Genomic DNA, 20,659 nt, shown 5'->3' with positions numbered 1-20,659 from the left:
GATGAGGTCAGCAGAGGAGGTGGAGGAAGATGCTAGTGACGACGAGGTCAGGTTGCGCCTTCCTGGACAGAGACGTAGTACTGGAAGCACGTCAACAACTGCATCCTCAAACACAACTCTGCCTCTCACCACAAGTCGTGGTGGCTCTTCAGGTCACATGGGTGCTAAGCCTTGCATAGCCTGGGCATTTTTTCAGATCGATAAAGATGACCCAACTCGTGTTATCTGTAACATTTGTCAGCAAAAGCTAAGTAGAGGCCAAAAAATACATAGTTTGAGTACTTCATGCATGAACCGGCACATGGACATGAAGCATAAGTTGCAGTGGGAAGCTCAGTGTGCTACAATGCGGTCTAGCCGGCCGGGCCAACCACCGTCTGCCATATCTTGTGCATCCGCGGCCTCTTCATCCTCTGTGACTGGGGGGACAGCAGTCACACCTGTTTTGGGGCGCAGACCTGCCACCTCTTTACCCGCAACAGCCAGCGTGATTGGCAGGTCATCATTTTCTTTGGAGGTGGTAACACCAGCTGGTCTTGAGCGCTGTCCGACATCGATAGCACCACCTTTGGATCAAGGCAACCTAACATGTCCGCCTGCATCTTCCTCACAGACCGGCAGTTTGCCGGGGACACCCTTATCAACCCCGTCTAAGCACAATAGCCAGAACTCGGTCCCTCAGATGTGGACAAGTAAAAGACCATTTCCTCCTAGCCATGAGAAAGCTAAGAGGTTGAATTTCACCATCTGCAAGCTCTTGGCTACAGAAATGCTGCCTTTCCGCCTGGTGGACACAGAGGATTTTCGAGACCTTATGTCCGTCGCAGTGCCCCAGTACCAGATGCCCAGTCGGCACTACTTCTCAAAGAAAGGTGTGCCTGCGCTCCACCAGCATGTCGCACACAACATCACCGCTTCTTTGAGAAACTCTGTGTGTGACAGGGTGCATTTCACCACAGACACTTGGACGAGTAGGCATGGACAGGGGCGTTACATGTCGCTGACTGGGCACTGGGTAACTATGGTGACAGCAGGACAAGGGGCTGCTGTCCAAGTCTTGCCGTCCCCACGAGTTGTGCGTCAATCCTCTTTATGTCATTTTTCCACCACTGCTTCTGCCTCCTCAACCTCCTCTCGGTCTTCCACCTGCACCCAAAGCCTGTCTGGTCATGCCACAAGCTTTCTAACTGCGCAGAAGGGATCCTGCACACCTCCTTACTATGCTGGCAGTAGGGCTCAACGTCATCAGGCGGTTTTTACATTGAAATGTCTGGGAAATGTGAGTCACACAGCTGAGGAGTTGTGGTCAGCTCTGGAGAACCAATTTCATGAATGGTTGTCTCCACTGGACCTGAAACCAGGGAAGGCCGTGTGCGACAATGCTGCAAACCTGGGTGCGGCCCTTCGCCGGGGCAATGTCACACACGTGCCTTGTATGGCTCACGTGTTGAACCTGGTTGTCCAGCAATTTTTAGCCCACTATCCCAGACTAGATGGCCTTCTGCAGAGGGCACGGTCGCTGTGTGCTCACTTCCGCCGTTCGCATCCCGCAGCTCAGCGACTTACATCTCTACAGAAGTCGTTGGGCCTGCCACTTCACCGGCTAAAATGCGATGTGCCTACCCGGTGGAATTCAACTCTGCACATGTTGCAGCGACTGTGGCAGCACCGACAAGCCCTGGTGCAATACGTTCTGACGTATAGCCTGGGCCAACGAGATTCAGAGGTGGGGCAAATCACGCTGGAGGAGTGGTCTCAGATCAGGGACCTATGCACCCTTCTGCACAGTTTTGAAATGGCGACGAAGATGTTTAGTGCTGACGATGCCATTATCAGCATGACTATTCCGGTGATTTACATGCTGGAGCACATGTTAAACAGAATTCGGAGTCAGGTGGTGGCACAAGAGGAGGTGGAGGAAGTAGAGGAGGAGGAGTTGTATGCGGAAGGGCTAACATCTGCAAGGTCCAGACGGTCGGCAGCACCAAGGCGGCAGGCATGTGAGGGTGGGGGAGATGGTTTTACCAGGGCGCATGGTAGCAGCCAAACTAGTGAGGAAGGTGCAGGAGCCCAGGAAGAAGTGGAGGACGAACTGATGGAAGACTCATCAGATGAGGGAGACCTTGATCACATTTCTGTTGTGCGAGGTTGGGGGGAGAGGACAGAGGAAGGAAGCATGATTGTTGCCTCGCCACCAACACAACAGGGACTTGGTGCTCCTGGATGCGCAACACACATGAGTGCCTTCTTGCTGCACTACCTGCAACATGACCCTCGAATTGTGAGAATTAGAAATAATCCTGACTACTGGGTTGCCACACTGTTAGATCCCCGGTACAAAAGTAAATTTGCAGAAATTATTCCTGCCATAGAAAGGGATGCACGCATGCAGGAGTATCAGCAGAGACTGTTGCAGAATCTTACATGTGCTTTTCCACAAAATACCAGTGGTGCACGTAGTGAATCTCACAGTTCCAACTTGCCAACCGTGGGACCGTCAAGTGTTCAGCACTCAAACCGTAACAGAACCACAGTATCTGCTGGTAACATCAATTTTGCGGAATCATTTCACCACTTTTTTAGCCCATCCTTTGCAAGGCCACAGGAGACAAGAAGTCTGACACATAGTCAACGCCTAGAGACGATGGTACAGGAGTATCTCCAAGTAAACATTGAAGCCATGACTGTGTCACTGGACCCTTGCTCTTTTTGGGCTTCCAATCTGGATAAATGGCCGGAGCTCGCCACTTACGCCTTGGAGATCTTGTCATGCCCCGCAGCCAGCGTTCTGTCTGAACGTGTGTTCAGCGCTGCTGGTGGTGTGCTGACAGATAAGCGCACGCGGCTCTCCACTGATAATGTAGACAGACTCACGTTCATAAAGATGAACAAATCATGGATCCGAAACGACTTTTCTACCCCTGTGTCATCCTGGGGAGAGTAAAAGCTTGATGATTGGTTAAAATCACCCTACCAACCGTTTTAAGCTTTCAAATTACTAATCATGTTTATCTGTATCTTGACTGGAAAATAATTTGGGCTTTGTAGCAGTGTGCAGCACTGATCCTATTAGGCCATCTATAATAAGCTCCACCAGATTTAAAATTAAAAATAATTTTTAGCTGCATCTAGCCCGGAAAATAATTTTGGGGCTCCGAGATGCGCAAGACACATAAGTGCCTTCTTGCTGCACTACCTGCAGCATGACCCTCATATTGTCAGAATTCGAAGTAATCATGACTACTGGGTTGCCACACTCTTAGATCCCCCAAACTTTTCGATCAACCTTTTCATTTTAATAAAGACCAAAAAAATGGTCATTTTTGAAATTATAAGCATTAGCAGGTTGTTAGAAACTGAAATCAAACAGTTTTCAACTCAAAACTTTATTCTAGGTGATGTTACATTTTCACATAGGACCCCTTGTTCGAAAGGAGCTTCTGAACTCTCTCGTCCATTGAATTTGTCAGGTTTTGGATGGTTTCTGCTTCAATTGTTTTGCATGAGGACAGAATACCCTCCCAGAGCTGTTGCTTAGATGTGAACTGCCTCCCGCCATCATAGACACTCCTTTTAATGATGCTCCAAAGGTTCTGAATGGGGTAGAGGTCAGGGGAGCATGGGGGTCACACCATAAGTTTGTCCCCTTTTATGCCCATATCAGCCAGAGATGCAGATGTTTTATGTGCAGCATGAGATGGTGCATTATCATGCAGAAAAATGATCTTGCTGTGAAATACACGGTTCTTCTTCTTGAACCATGGCAGGAAGTGCTGTTTGAGAAAATCCACATACATTATGGAGTTCATCTTTAGCGCCTTCAGGGATCCTAAAGGGGCCGACAATCTCTCTCCCCATGATTCCAGCCCAAAACATTACTCCACCTCCTCCTTGTTGGCGCTGTAGCCGTGTTTGCGTGGGGTGTCCATCAACCAGCCATCCTCCACTCCATCCATCTGGACCATCGAGCGCTGCACGGCACTCATCCGTGAACAAAACAGTTTTGAAATCAGTCTTCATGTAATGTTTGGCCCACTGGAGCCGTTTCTGCTTGTGTGAAGTGGATAGAGGAGGTCGACAGGATGGCGTATGCACAGCTGCAAACCTCTGAAGGACCCTGCATCTTGTTGTTCGGGGGACGTTGGAGGCACAAGCAGCTTCAAAAACTTGTCTGCTGCTATGACAAGGCTTTTTTGCCGCTGCTCTTTCAACCTGACGTAATTGCCTGTAGGAAAGAGTCCTCAATTTGCCCTTATCAGCACGCACACGTGTGTACTGTGAATCAGCTACATACTTCTTGATTGCCAAGACACTTCATCCTGATCATCGCACAATGTTGATTGTAGTCATGCCTTGACCTAAACACTCCACAATTTGTTGCTTCTCAGCAGCCGACACATCCTTTTTCTTTCCCATTTTGGCAGAAAATGTAGGCTGCTTAATAATGTGAGACAGCCTTCTTAAGTAGTCTTGCCTTTCATTGGACACACCTGCCAAACTAATTAGCACAGGTGTCTGCAATTGCTTACAGTGATATAAAGAGCCCTGACACACATCACCATCAATGAGTTTAACTGACAAACAAACAAATTCTTCCCTTATCACTCCTAAACACTTTTTGTATAATAATTTGGAACGCAGTGTACATGTGCTTTTCCACAAAACACCAGTGGTTCACGTAGTGAATCTTACAGTTCTAACTTGCCAACCGTGGTCTGTATGGAGTTGTTCAATAAAGGGCCCAAAATGAAGATAACATAGATGGGAGAGGTCTCTATGAATAGGAATTCCTAAGTATTTGATACCCTGTGAGGGCCAGGCAAAGGGAAAGTTGGACTGGATGGAATCCTATATGGATTTGGGGAGGGAGACATCGAGGGCCTCAGACTTCGCTGCATTGATTTTAAAATTTTACCATGTAACAAAGTGATCTATTTCAGCCATAACAGCAGGGATGGATATATGTGATTGAGTGATATATACTAGGACATCATCAGCAAATAGAGAGCACTTGTACTCGGTGCCTCCCACCTCAATCCACCTAATATTGGGGTTATGGCGAATTGATGAGAGCAGGTGCTCCGTCACTAGGATGTATAAGAGAGGGGACAGAGGACATCCCTGCCTTGTCCCATTGGTGATTGTGAAAGGTGATGAAAATGTTCTGACGCACCCCCTGGGCCTTGGGACACCCGGAGCCGGACCCTTTTTGGTGGATGCTGGTGGTTGTAGTCTTCGTGGCGGCGACCCAGTTCCGTGGCTCAGGGCGGTCAAACCAGTGGCGGAACTATTTATGTGGTTTTGATGTTTAAATGTCCGACTACGCCACCCGTGGATTGCGGTCAGAGTGAACCGCCGCTACAGGGCAGACCGCTGAGGCTGGTGTTGTGGGTGCAGCAGAGCGTAGCATAACTCCCCACGGGAGGAGTATAGCCTCAGGGCAGTGTATGCGGAGGATGGGGGTGATGGTGCAGGGCAGCAGCAGTAACGACACGGAGTCAGTGATGCAGTTCAGGGCCTTTACTCACAGTTCTTATTATCCAGACCACGTCTGCAGGTAACGGCTGCCCACGTCGTACTGTGCTCACCAGGTGAGGGGCTCAGACAACTCCCAGATAACTTTGGAGCACTTCACAGGACCCCCTTTGTGTGTCCTTTGTCTGGCCTTTCTTACCAACACTTCTGTCCGGCTGCCTCGGGCCTCCTCTTGGTAAACTTGGCGCCAGTTTCCCTGACCCTATGTGGTGCCTTCCTAGAGGGTGTAGCGAGGGGCTGCGCCACATAAAATGTCAGAGCCTCCGGTTTCTAGCTGAGGGTCGTTTCCTGCCTCCACTAGTTCGGGGACCGGTCTCCCCCTTTGGCCTGACCCCTCCACGCAGGTGGATTCGGGCGTGCGGTGGCGACTCGCCCGTCCGCACCCCTGGGATCCCTTCATTCCTCGTTCCTGGAGCCTTCTCCGCTCCTCTTCCTTCCTTCTCCCTCTTCCAGGCCTGGGCCTCTGTTACTAGGCCCGCCTCCGGAGCAGAGCTCATGCAGAGCCCCTGCTCCCTGCCACTTCTGCTCAGACTTCTCTGCACTGAACTAAGATGGTGCCCACCTTTTATACTCCCTTCTCAATGCACCCAGGAACTGCTTCCTCCCTGCTCCTGCACTACAGGGTTCCCCTTCCTCAGTGTTCCCTACCCCCCACTCCAGCCAGGGACAGGGACTGTCGTGCCCATCTCAGGGGCATATTGGTCGCCCTGCCCCACGGCAATGTGGTGTAATGCATGCAGGTGTCGGGTCCTGATCCACACTCCATCCTTACCTGAGAGTGAGATATCACACCTCTGGGTGAGGTGCAATACGTCTTTAGCAACCGAGCCCTCAGGGTGCTACAGTTCCATTTATCTTCAGCCTAGGTGACATATTGCGATACAGGGCCGTGATTTTGGCTATAAAAGGGTCCCCTAGACCCCTACCCCAAGCTTTTTAAGAGAATCATATATGGCGTGCCAGGAGACTCTATGGAATGCTTTCTCAGCATCCAATGAGAGTATCTAATTACAAATTTTTAACTGCATCTAGCCCAGGAAATACTTTGTGCCTAGTAGCAGTGTCTGCTAGTAAGCGGATTATCCCGGCTGTTAAGCAAGCTACACCACCTGTAGTTTAGACACTTAATTTTTTCAAAGGAAATGCTTCGGGACCACGGGATACTTAGTGAAGAGCATCAGGAGGCACCCCAAGGCATAGGGGCTGGGACTGGCAGTAGGATGCCTTGCGGTGGACAGCCGAGCTCGATCCTTATAAAAGCTTTTTAACTGCAGCAGCTTTAGTGGACGCTACTGGAGCTGGAATTACCGCGGCTGCTGGCATGAGACTTGCCCTCCAATAGATCCTTGTAAATGGATTTAAAGTGTATTCATTCAAATTAGAGAGACAATTTAAATTAAAAAGCTTAGAGCTGCCTCCACCACAAGGGGGCTCGCTCGACCCACCAGCGGACAGGCACCAGTATTGGGAGAGGGGGGCTGGCCGTCAGGGTTCACCGCGGCTCTGGCACAAACCCGGCGACACGGAGGTGGCACGGGCAGGAGCGGACTGGCCGTGTCGGCTTCTCACTTTTTGGATTTTAGAAGGGCATGACATGCCTATATCTGTGTCTCCCCCTCCTTTTACTCCTCCACCTCTTTTATTTTCGCATGACTATATGTACTTGTCACTTTTCCATGTGTTAGTTATGTCTTCTGAGCAGTTTGTCAGCTTTTGGACACCTTTGAAGGTGTTTTCTATGTGTTTCTATGTGTTTTTGTTTGCCTGCCATTGGTTTTAACGGTGTTCGAAGGTGTTCGACGAACAGTTCGACGAACAGTTCGGCGAACACACGGGTGTTCGACGAACCGAACCGAACTCGAACACTACGGGGGTGGCTCAACACTAGTGGAGAGACACATGTATTTAAAATTAAATGCCACAACTTGGCTCATCATTCATTCACAGACATCAACTTTTGAATTGGCCAATCCGGGTCATCCTGGAAATATGAGCCTGTGGTCAGGACTATAAAAAGCTGGGTGGCACAAAAAGAAAGGGTTCACATGTAGGGGCTGCATATGCTGATAGGATCAATAATTCACTTCCCCTTCCCTCAAGGAAACAGGATAACTGCAGACAGAAACGTTTAGGTATTTCTGTTATGTCTCCCTTTTTATTTTATAACTGTTTTCCATATTTGTGTGTCATTTTATTTGTATCTTTTTATATCTTTTATTGTAAGCACTACATTTTTATATTAAAGCTTAAAATCTTTAAGTTTGACTATTGTATGCTCTAAACAATCTATAGCCTTTAGGAGAGTGTGTAACCTCTTGATTGTCTGACAGTAACGTAGATTGGGGACTCATCACCTCATCTGTTTGATGAGTGGTGGGAGCAAGTTAAGAAATCAGGGTGTGCTGAATGTGTCGGGGTGTGATTTATGCTTAATTTGTAGCCTAACCTAAAACAGAGGTTGAGTGCTGGATTGAGTGAGAGGAGATATATTAACCCTTGCAGGCGAACCCTACATCACGACCTTAGAAGTGTGTGCGTGACAAAGTCTAATATTTTTACTGATTGAACTTTTTCTGGTTCAAGTAATAAAAGTCTTTGTGTTAAGAATTTAAGATTTAAGTCAGTTATCTTCCCACATAACTTACCTGACAAACCTGAACTCCCATTAACATGTTGAAAAATTAAGTAATTTTTTTGTATATCACTCAACGCTGCTGATATCAAGGGGGTATAATCTGGGCTGAGGGGTATGAAATGGCCTAGGCTGCTTTAACCCCAGGTATAGTCTGAACTCGGGGTATACTACGGCCTCTTACACCGGGATCTAGCTCAGTTCAGCTCCTTTCAGTGACATCACTGCTCTGCAGACCTTCCAGGTCACTCTATGCTCTATGTGTGATCCGGACGTCTCTAATAAAAAAGTCTATGGAGCCTTGTTCTAGCCTTGTTCTGACGCTCCATAGACTTACATTGTAAAAGCCAGTTCCAGGTCACGCAGAGCGTAGCGTGAGCCAAACTGCCTGAAGAGCGGCCGGTGACATCACTGAGAAGAGGAGGAGAACGCCGCTGGATACCGGATACCAGTGGTAGGTGAGTATATTTGCACTAATGGTATATTACACGCACATATACACATGTATTACAAAAAATCCTCATAGAAGGCTTCTCATGCACAATGCACTTACCTGTACGTGCTGCAGATTTTAAAATCTGTTCCCAAAGTCAATTTTTGGGCAGAAATTTTAAGGAACAAATAGATGAGATTTGTTGAAAACTAATTTTCGTAGCTGGTATTGTATTATGCTGCAGATTTACTGCTTCCAAGCTTGGCTAGACTATCTTCCTTTTCATTCTTGGTTCTTATTGGTGGACAGACTTCGCTTCTCTATTCCTATTACCTGAGACTATGCATTGCCCAGTGCATCTTAACTGTCGCGGATCTGCTGGTATGGCCACTTCATCCTCGTTCTGCCTTTAGGCTAGGGCTACACGACCTGTATCATGGCCAAATGTCACCAACTTTCACCTTTCTTTTCACTTTGGGCTGTCCCTGCTCTACCTCTGTTATTCTGCTACTTTTTTTTACCTCTAATCTGCTTCCTTCTCTCTTCCTCAGCTCATTGAGATAACTGTCCTTGTGCACTGGGTTGTACAGATCAGCCGCCAACTTGCTGAATTCAAGAGAAATGAATGAAACAAAAAATCAGATTCTGTAAAATACAATATTTTATCAAATTCAGTTTTCCTCTAATGGATTTACTCATGTTGAGTTATTTATTCTCACAATGCGTCTTATATGTAAAGACACTGAACAAGCAGGTTATGGTGAGACATGTCAGCTGGGAATCTAGAATACCGGTAATTGGCATGAGTGTCCATCATCTAGTCTTGATTTTTCATTTATGAATCATTTTTTTTTGTAAAATATTTCAAACATTTTGGGTTTCTTCTTCTTCTCCTGGTTTTCTCTCCAGCCTCTGGCTTCATCTTGTTGTCTCTCCCATTGGAGCTCTTGCTGTTGTCTCTTGAATTCTTCTTGCTGTTGTCTCTCTTCTGCTTCCCTCCGTTTCTTTGTCTCTTCTTCCTTTTGCTTGTGGTATTTCTCTTTCAGAATTTGTTCTAAGACCTTTTCTTTTTCCACTTTTCTCTGCTGTTCCTTCATCCCACACTCATGAATGTGGTTGAGTACAAATTTCTTCCTCATCTTCATCTCCTCCGATGGATCTCGAGGTTGTTCCACACGAAACTGAACGTCTTTAATGACTTCACACAAGAATTTCAGGACTTCTTCGTGTTTTCCTCTGGTTTTCATGTGATCTTCTCTGGTGTAATTCTCAAATGAAAAGATTCTGTCGACTCCGATGTCCCTGAATATTCCCTCTGTTTTAGTTAGAGATCCCGCTGTCTTATGAGTGAGAACCACTATTGGGACGACTCCTGGAAGACAAGACATACATGGTAAGAAGAGATCCAGATAAATTCCATCCTGTGTCACACAAGGTCCACTGATCGCTCAGACACCGAAGATCCTGGTGCGACATCAGCTAATTCCAATGTCCCACAACTTGTCCCCAATAACTTCTAAGTCACAAGGTTTGGGGTTTTGAGTAATTTTAAAGCTTTACAAAAAATAAAAGTCTGCAGGAGAGATGAGAGAATCTGTTCAAGACTAACTGAATTCAACTTCAATTATTTTTAATTCACTTTGTGTGAATTTAGTAAAATGTCAGTCGGATCACCACCATTTTCCTCAATTGTATGAAAAAACAGTGCCAAAAAATACTCACTTTCACCATACTTTACCACTTACACATCTCACTGGCAATGCCCGTCTAAAGGTTCTCTGCACCTCAACTTGTATGTTCTTCTGCAATCTCCACTTGGTACCAAAAGACCAGCACCAAGTGGAGATTGCAGAAGAACATAGGTTCCCTGCGCCTCATCTTATATCGACGTGCAATGCGGTGAGATGTTGAAGTGGTAAGGTAGGTATTTTTAATTCACTATTTTGTTCATACAGTTCAGGAAAATTTCGGTCGCCCGGCTGACATTTTGCTAATTTCACACAAAGTGAATCACAAAAAATTGAAGGTGAAAAAATAAATCATCCATCTGCACGGCCTCATTGAATAACATTGGTCCGAGCGGTATCGGATAACAAAAATCATATAGCACTCATCTGCTCTGTGACTGCAGATGTGACTGTCCAGTGGTGGAGCTGTCTGTATTACCTACTGTCTCCTTCTGGAAAGTGTGATGAGCATGCTCAGTGACTGTGCAGATGTGACTGTCCAGTGGTGGAGCTGTCTGTATTACCTACTGTCTCCTTCTGGAGAGTGTGATGAGCATGCTCAATGACTGCAGATGTGACTGTCCAGTGGTGGAGCTGTCTGTATTACCTACTGTCTCCTTCTGGAGAGTGTGATGAGCATGCTCAATGACTGCAGATGTGACTGTCCAGTGGTGGAGCTGTCTGTACTACCTACTGTCTCCTTCTGGAGACCGTGATGAGCATGCTCAATGACTGCAGATGTGACTGTCCAGTGGTGGAGCTGTCTGTATTGCCTACTGTCTCCTTCTAGAGAGTGTGATGAACATGCTTAGTGACTGTGCAGATGTGACTGTCCAGTGGTGGAGCTGTCTGTATTACCTACTGTCTCCTTCTGGAGAGTGTGATGAACATGCTCAATGACTGCAGATGTGACTGTCCAGTGGTTAAGCTGTCTGTATTACCTATTGTCTCCTTTTGGAGAGTGTGATGAGCATGCTCAGAGACTGTGCAGATGTGACTGTCCAGTAGTGAAGTTGTCTGTATTACCCACTGTCTCCTTCTGGAGAGTGTAGTGAGCATGCTCAGAGACTGTGCAGATGTGACTGTCCAGTGGTGGAGTTGTCTGTATTACCTACTGTCTCCTCCTTGTGAGTGTGATAAGCATGCTCAATGACTGCAGATGTGACTGTCCAGTAGTGAAGTTGTCTGTATTACCTACTGTCTCCTTCTGGAGAGTGTGATGAGCATGCTCAATGACTAGTGTTGAGCGAACATGCTCGACACTGCTCGGTACTCGCCCGAGCATCACGCTACTCGGGATGTTCGGCGAGCACCGAGCATTTCCGGGTTACTCGTGCGGGAGCTCGGGTCTCCGCCCTGCATGTTTGGCGCTCTTTACAGAGCCAATGAACATGCAGGGATTGCCAGCCAGTCACTGTAATGCTGCAGCCATGTTGGTTGTGGGCATTACAGTGATTGTCTGGCTGCACAGCGTCACCTCGAGTATTTAAAACCGGGCGCCGCCATCTTGGACACAGTCGCTCCGGATTAGACAGTGTAGGGACAGCGCTGCTGATTTAGGGAGAGATATAAGCTGCAAAATAGTTAGTGTAGGGTCTGTAAAGGCTGCCAGAACAAACAAGCAGTCCTTTTCAGGACTAATATCCATCCCAGATACCAGTTATATCAGGCAGGCAGGCAGGCTGTATAGGAGACACAGTGGTTATACCAGCAAACGCTGCATTACAGTACTGTGTGCTGCTGCTGCTCATATTGCTGGACTTAGCTCCAGGTCTCAGGGGCCAGGAAAAATCCTTTTTTTTTCATCTAAATCCTCCTTTTTTTTCCCTCCTTCACACTGTACAAATACCCGTCTTATTAACCTTTTGGTGTGTCCCCCCCCCAAAAAAAAAGTGTGTCTCTGATTTTTCAGACACAAATATAACTGTTGAAAATAGTCTGGTGTAGGCCAGAGAAACAGAAGTGTGGTTTTGCACTTCCACGGTTCAAACCGCTGTATTATCCATTTTGGGCCATTTGTATCTTAAAAAAAAAAACAGTTTGAGTGTGTCGCTCACTGTTCAGCCGCAAATATCTCTATTTAAAAAAGTATGGTATACCCCAGTAAACAATAACTGTGGTTTTGCCATCCCACGGTAAAAAATCTCTATTATTCAGGTTTTGGTAGTTTTTTCCGTAAAGAAAAACAGTAGTGTCTCCTGACTGTTGTGACACAAAAATATATCTGTTGAAAATAGTCTTGTGTAGGCCCGACATCCCAGCGTGGTTTCGCAGTTCCACGGGTCAAATCGCTGTACTATCCAGTTTTGGGCCTTTGGTATCTAAAAAAAAAGCAGTTTGAGTGTGTCGCTCACTGTTCAGCCGCAAATATCTCTATTTAAATAGTGTGGTATACCCCAGTAAACAATAACTGTGGTTTTCCTCTTCCACGGTTCTAATCTACTCTTTATTACCCTTTTTCCATTGATAGTGCGAGTGTAAGCTATTTTACTTCATTTACAATGGGCAAGGCGCGTGGCAAGGGACGTGGAAGTGGATGTTCTGGTGATGGTGCGTGCAGAGGACGGGGCCGTGGCCAAGGTGAAAATGTGCCACAACCAACAGCCACATCTTCTCGCTCCCACTTCTTGACCGAATTACTAGGGAAGCACAGAACAACACCAGTATTGAGAACTGATCAGTGTGAACAGGTTATTAATTGGATAGCAGATAATACTTCCAGTTACCTGGGCACCACCACCTCCAGTCTGTCTTCCACACGGTCAACTCTTAGTAGCCGTGAGTCTCGACCGCATACTCCTCCTCACCCTGATGCTCCTTCCTCCCACCATGCCGAGTGTCGTCAGACAGCAAGTGATCCCACACTTGGACACTCTGAAGAGCTGTTCACTGGTCCATTTCCATATTTGGGCCCCTCGCCTGATACGCTTGAAGTGGTGGAAGAGGAGATCCCATGTTGCGATGCCCAAATATTTGAACAGCCACGGCCATAGGAAGACGACGTTGGCAGTCTGTCACAAGAGGTGGACGATGACGAGACACAATTGCCAGGAAGTGAGGAGGAGGATCGTGGTGCGCAAGTGGAAGAGGAGGAGGTGGTGGATGATCTAGTAACTGACCCAACGTGGAAGGAGGACATGCAGAGTGAGGCCAGCAGCACACAGGGGGAGGGAGGCAGAGTACCCCAACAGGCAGGAAGAAGCAGTGTGGTGGCCGCAGACAGAAGGCAGGCAACCGTTCCCCGTAACACCAACACGAGGGACGTTGCCAGTACAAGCGGTAGGTCTTTCAGAGTCTGGAATTTTTTTAAAGACTCTGCTGATAACCCCAAAAAGGCCATATGTTCCACCTGCCATGCCAGCATCAGCAGGGGTGACAAAACTACCAGCCTGACCACCACCAGCATGATCAGGCACATGGCAGCAAAGCACCCGACTTTGTGGGGCGAAACCCAGGGTCCACGACCAGTGTCAGCGGGTGTCACCACTGCTTCTTCCACTGTTGTGCGTGCAATAGAACCCCCTGTTGTGTGTGCAAGGCAATCCCCTGTCCATACTGTAAAGATGCCCCCTCCTCTCAGTCTTCACTTGTTATGGCAGTTTCTCAAGAAACAGCATCAACGTCCACGTCCACGTCCCACCGCAGCGTTCAATTGTCCATATCCCAGACCTTTGAACGAAAGCGGAAATTCGCAGCTAACGCCCCACAGGCCACAGTCCTAAATTCGCACATTTCACGACTGCTTGCATTGGAAATGCTGCCTTTTAGGCTGGTGGAGACGGAATCCTTCCGCAATCTTATGGCGGTGGCCGTCCCTCGGTATTCGGTCCCCAGCCGACACTATTTTGCCCGGTGTGCCATCCCCGCACTACACAAGCACATGTCCAAAAGCATCTGCCGTGCCCTCAACAACGCAGTTACTGGGAGAGTCCACCTGACAACGGACACGTGGACAAGTGCTTGTGGCCAGGGACGGTACATCTCTCTGACAGCACACTGGGTAAACATAGTGGAAGCCAGGACCCAGTCGGACCTTGGGACGGAACACATCCTCCCCACACCGAGGATTGCGGGCCCTATGTCAGTCAGAGTTGCCCCCACAGTGTACAGCTCCTGTGCATCCTCCTCCTCCTCCTCCTCATGTTCAGCCTCCATCTCAGATATCACCACATCAGTTACAAGCTGGAAGCACTGCAGTACTGCCTCAGCCAAGCGGCAACAGGCTGTGCTGAAACTCATAAGCTTAGGTGATAAACCTCACACTGCTTGTGAGTTGTGGACAGCTGTGAAAGAGCAGGCAGATCTGTGGCTGAGACCGCTGAACCTACATCCAGGCATGGTCGTGTGGGACAATGGCCGTAACCTGGTGGCGGCTCTGAGGCGAGGTGAGATCACACACGTACCATGCCTGGCTCATGTGCTTAACCTCGTGGTTCAGTGGTTTCTTAAATTGTACCCCGAGTTGCCAGATCTGCTCGTGAAAGTACGCCGCTTGTCAGCTCATTTTCGCAAGTCGGCTACAGCTTCCGCCGCCCTTGCTGTGTTGCAGCAGCGTTTGCAGCTTCCGGCACACCGACTGGTGTGTGATGTCCCCACACGTTGGATCTCTACCCTCCACATGTTGCAAAGGATTTGTGAGCAGAAGAGAGCAGTTGTGGAGTACCAGCTGCAACAAGGCCGTCGATATTCAGGTCAGACTCCACACATAAGACCTCAGGAGTGGACCTGGATGTCTGACATATGTACCATCCTGACAAACTTTGAGGAGGCCACCAAGATGGTGAGTGGCGATTAGTGTTGAGCCACCCCCGTAGTGTTCGAGTTCGGTTTGGTTCGTCGAACACCCGTGTGTTCGCCGAACTGTTCGTCGAACTGTTCGTCGAACACCGTTGAAACCAATGGCAGGCAAACAAAAACACATAGAAACACATAGAAAACACCTTCAAAGGTGTCCAAAAGCTGACAAACTGCTCAGAAGACACAACTAACACATGGAAAAGTGACAAGTACATATAGTCATGCGAAAAGAAAAGAGGTGGAGGAGTAAAAGGAGGGGGAGACACAGATATAGGCATGTCATGCCCTTCTAAAATCCAAAAAGTGAGAAGCCGACACGTTCAGTCCGCTCCTGCCCATGCCACCTCCGTGTCGCCGGGTTTGTGCCAGAGCCGCGGTGAACCCTGATGGCCAGCCCCCCTCTCCCAATACTGGTGCCTGTCCGCTGGTGGGTCGAGCGAGCCCCCCTGTGGTGGAGGCAGCTCTAAGCTTTTTAATTTAAATTGTCTCTCTAATTTGAATGAATACACTTTAAATCCATTTACAAGGATCTATTGGAGGGCAAGTCTCATGCCAGCAGCCGCGTAATTCCAGCTCCAGTAGCGTCCACTAAAGCTGCTGCAGTTAAAAAGCTTTTATAAGGATCGAGCTCGGCTGTCCACCGCAAGGCATCCTACTGCCAGTCCCAGCCCCTATGCCTTGGGGTGCCTCCTGATGCTCTTCACTGAGTATCCCGTGGTCCCGAAGCATTTCCTTTGAAAAAATTAAGTGTCCAAACTACAGGGGGTGTAGCTTGCTTAACAGCCGGGATAATCCGCTGACTAGCAGACACTGCTACTAGGCACAAAGTATTTCCTGGGCTAGATGCAGTTAAAAATTTGTAATTAGATACTCTCGTTGGATGTTGAGAAAGCATTCCATAGAGTCTCCTGGCACGCCATATATGATTCTCTTAAAAAGCTTGAGGTAGGGGTCTAGGGGACCCTTTTATAGCCAAAATCACGGCCCTGTATCGCAATACGTCACCTAGGCTGAAGATAAATGGAACTGTAGCACCCTGAGGGCTCGGTTGCTACAGAGGTATTGCACCTCACCCAGAGGTGTGATATCTCACTCTCAGGTAAGGATGTAGTGTGGATCAGGACCCGACACCTGCATGCATTACGCCACATTGCCGTGGGGCAGGGCGACCTGAGATGGGCACGACAGTCCCTGTCCCTGGCTGGAGTGGGGGGAGGGAACACTGAGGAAGGGGAACCCTGTAGTGCAGGAGCAGGGAGGAAGCAGTTCCTGGGTGCATTGAGAAGGGAATATAAAAGGTGGGCACCATCTTAGTTCAGTGCAGAGAAGTCTGAGCAGAAGTGGCAGGGAGCAGGGGCTCTGCATGAGCTCTGCTCCGGAGGCGGACCTAGTAACAGAGGCCCAGGCCTGGAAGAGGGAGAAGGAAGGAAGAGGAGCGGAGAAGGCTCCAGGAACGAGGAACGAAGGGATACCAGGGGTGCGGACGGGCGAGTCGCCACCGCACGCCCGAATCCACCTGCGTGGAGGGGTCAGGCCAAAGGGGGAGACCGGTCCCTGAAACAAGTGGAGGCAGGAAACGACCCTCAGCTAGAAACCGGAGGCTGTGACATTTTATGTGGCGCAGCCCCTCGCTACACCCGCTAGGAAGGCACCACATAGGGTCAGGGAAACTGGCGCCAAGTTTACCAAGAAGAGGCCCGAGGCAGCCGGACAGAAGGGTTGGTAAGAAAGGCCAGACAAAGGACAAAGAACGGGGGTCCTGTGAAGCGCTCCAAAGTTATCTGGGAGTTGTCTGAGCCCCTCACCTGGTGAGCACAGTACGACGTGGGCAGCCGTTACCTGCAGAAGTGGTCTGGATAATAAGAACTGTGAGTAAAGGCCCTGGACTGCATCACTGACTCTGTGTCGTTACTGCTGCTGCCCTGCACCATCACCCTCATCCTCTGCATACACTGCCCTGAGGCTATACTCCTCCCGTGGGGAGTTATGCTACGCTCTGCTGCACCCACAACACCAGCCTCAGCGGTCTGCCCTGCAGCGGCGGTTCACTCTGACCGCAATCCACGGGTGGCGTAGTCGGACATTTAAACATCAAAACCACATAAATAGTTCCGCCACTGGTTTGACCGCCCTGAGCCACGGAACCGGGTCGACGCCACGGAGACTACAACCACCAGCATCCACCAAAAATGGGTCCGGCTCCGGGTGTCCCAAGGCCCAGGGGGCGCATCAGAACATTTTCATCACCTTTCACAATCACCAATGGGACAAGGCAGGGATGTCCTCTGTCCCCTCTCTTATACATCCTAGTGACGGAGCACCTGCTCTCATCAATTCGCCATAACCCCAATATTAGGTGGATTGAGGTGGGAGGCACCGAGTACAAGTGCTCTCTATTTGCTGATGATGTCCTAGTATATATCACTCAATCACATATATCCATCCATGCTGTTATGGCTGAAATAGATCACTTTGTTACATGGTCAAATTTTAAAATCAATGCAGCGAAGTCTGAGGCCCTCGATGTCTCCCTCCCCAAATCCATACAGGATTCCATCCAGTCCAACTTTGCCTTTGCCTGGCCCTCACAGGGTATCAAATACTTAGGAATTCCTATTCATAGAGACCTCTCCCGTCTATGTTATCTTAATTTTAGGCCCTTTATTGAACAACTCCATACAGACCACGGTTGGCAAGTTAGAACTGTAAGATTCACTACGTGAACCACTGGTGTTTTGTGGAAAAGCACACGTACACTGCGTTCCAAATTATTATGCAAAAAGTGTTTAGGAGTGATAAGGGAAGAATTTGTTTGTTTGTCAGTTAAACTCATTGATGGTGATGTGTGTCAGGGCTCTTTATATCACTGTAAGCAATTGCAGACACCTGTGCTAATTAGTTTGGCAGGTGTTTCCAATGAACGGCAAGACTACTTAAGAAGGCTGTCCCACATTATTAAGCAGCCTACATTTTCTGCCAAAATGGGAAAGAAAAAGGATGTGTCGGCTGCTGAGAAGCAACAAATTGTGGAGTGTTTAGGTCAAGGCATGACTACAATCAACATTGTGCGATGATCAGGATGAAGTGTCTTGGCAATCAAGAAGTATGTAGCTGATTCACAGTACACACGTGTGCGTGCTGATAAGGGCAAATTGAGGACTCTTTCCTACAGGCAATTACGTCAGGTTAAAAGAGCAGCGGCAAAAAAGCCTTGTCATAGCAGCAGACAAGTTTTTGAAGCTGCTGGTGCCTCCAACGTCCCCCCGAACAACAAGATGCAGGGTCCTTCAGAGGTTTGCAGCTGTGCATACGCCATCCTGTCGACCTCCTCTATCCACTTCACACAAGCAGAAACGGCTCCTGTGGGCCAAACAATACATGAAGACTGACGTCAAAAATGGGTCCGGCTCCGGGTGTCCCAAGGCCCAGGGGGCGCATCAGAACATTTTCATCACCTTTCACAATCACCAATGGGACAAGGCAGGGATGTCCTCTGTCCCCTCTCTTATACATCCTAGTGACGGAGCACCTGCTCTCATCAATTCGCCATAACCCCAATATTAGGTGGATTGAGGTGGGAGGCACCGAGTACAAGTGCTCTCTATTTGCTGATGATGTCCTAGTATATATCACTCAATCACATATATCCATCCATGCTGTTATGGCTGAAATAGATCACTTTGTTACATGGTAAAATTTTAAAATCAATGCAGCGAAGTCTGAGGCCCTCGATGTCTCCCTCCCCAAATCCATACAGGATTCCATCCAGTCCAACTTTCCCTTTGCCTGGCCCTCACAGGGTATCAAATACTTAGGAATTCCTATTCATAGAGACCTCTCCCGTCTATGTTATCTTAATTTTGGGCCCTTTATTGAACAACTCCATACAGACCACGGTTGGCAAGTTAGAACTGTAAGATTCACTACGTGAACCACTGGTGTTTTGTGGAAAAGCACATGTACACTGCGTTCCAAATTATTATGCAAAAAGTGTTTAGGAGTGATAAGGGAAGAATTTGTTTGTTTGTCAGTTAAACTCATTGATGGTGATGTGTGTCAGGGCTCTTTATATCACTGTAAGCAATTGCAGACACCTGTGCTAATTAGTTTGGCAGGTGTTTCCAATGAACGGCAAGACTACTTAAGAAGGCTCTCTCACATTATTAAGCAGCCTACATTTTCTGCCAAAATGGGAAAGAAAAAGGATGTGTCGGCTGCTGAGAAGCAACAAATTGTGGAGTGTTTAGGTCAAGGCATGACTACAATCAACATTGTGCGATGATCAGGATGAAGTGTCTTGGCAATCAAGAAGTATGTAGCTGATTCACAGTACACACGTGTGCGTGCTGATAAGGGAAAATTGAGGACTCTTTCCTACAGGCAATTACGTCAGGTTAAAAGAGCAGCGGCAAAAAAGCCTTGTCATAGCAGCAGACAAGTTTTTGAAGCTGCTGGTGCCTCCAACGTCCCCCCGAACAACAAGATGCAGGGTCCTTCAGAGGTTTGCAGCTGTGCATACGCCATCCTGTCGACCTCCTCTATCCACTTCACACAAGCAGAAACGGCTCCTGTGGGCCAAACAATACATGAAGACTGACGTCAAAACTGTTTTGTTCACGGATGAGTGCCGTGCAACGCTCGATGGTCCAGATGGATGGAGTGGAGGATGGCTGGTTGATGGACACCCCACGCAAACACGGCTACAGTGCCAACAAGGAGGAGTTGGAGTAATGTTTTGGGCTGGAATCATGGGGAGAGAGATTGTCGGCCCCTTTAGGATCCCTGAAGGGGTAAAGATGAACTCCATGATGTATGTGGATTTTCTCAAACAGCACTTCCTTCCATGGTTCAAGAAGAAGAACCGTGTATTCCACAGCAAGATCATTTTTATGCATGATAATGCACCATCTCATGCTGCACATAAAACATCTGCATCTCTGGCTGATATGGGCATAAAAGGGGACAAACTTATGGTGTGACCCCCATGCTCCCCTGACCTCTACCCCATTCAGAACCTCTGGAGCATCATCAAAAGGAGTGTCTATGATGGCGGGAGGCAGTTCACATCTAAGCAACAGCTCTGGGAGGGTATTCTGTCCTCATGCAAAACAATTGAAGCAGAAACCATCCAAAACCTGACAAATTCAATGGACGAGAGAGTTCAGAAGCTCCTTTTGAACAAGGGGTCCTATGTGAAAATGTAACATCACCTAGAATAAAGTTTTGAGTTGAAAACTGTTTGATTTCAGTTTCTAATAACCTGCTAATGCTTATAATTTCAAAAATGACCATTTTTTTGGTCTTTATTAAAATGAAAAGGTTGATCGAAAAGTTTGGGGGATCTAAGAGTGTGGCAACCCAGTAGTCATGATTACTTCGAATTCTGACAATATGAGGGTCATGCTGCAGGTAGTGCAGCAAGAAGGCACTTATGTGTCTTGCGCATCTCGGAGCCCCAAAATTATTTTCCGGGCTAGATGCAGCTAAAAATTATTATTAATTTTAAATCTGGTGGAGCTTAGTATAGATGGCCTA

The 20,659-nt window shown here is 48.0% G+C and overlaps 1 protein-coding gene across 1 annotated transcript in view; it reads right to left on the bottom strand.

Annotated features, from left to right (window-relative positions):
- Positions 1-9,243: 9,243 nt before the first annotated feature.
- The window catches only part of LOC141161274 (uncharacterized), a 69,762-nt gene continuing 58,346 nt past the window's right edge, over positions 9,244-20,659 (bottom strand). Inside the window, exon 4 of the mRNA XM_073646071.1 lies at positions 9,244-9,972. Within this exon, the coding sequence (XP_073502172.1) occupies positions 9,443-9,972 (530 nt within the window). The 3' untranslated portion in view covers positions 9,244-9,442. The remainder of the gene's footprint in view (positions 9,973-20,659) is intronic.

This window comes from Phyllobates terribilis, unplaced genomic scaffold (genome assembly GCF_046119375.1).
Source record: "Phyllobates terribilis strain yellow unplaced genomic scaffold, ASM4611937v1 Scaffold_9__5_contigs__length_417890890, whole genome shotgun sequence".
NCBI classification, from domain to species: domain Eukaryota; kingdom Metazoa; phylum Chordata; class Amphibia; order Anura; family Dendrobatidae; genus Phyllobates; species Phyllobates terribilis.
The sequence above is the reverse complement of the archived record's forward strand: the minus strand, read 5'-3'. Positions and strand labels throughout refer to the sequence as shown.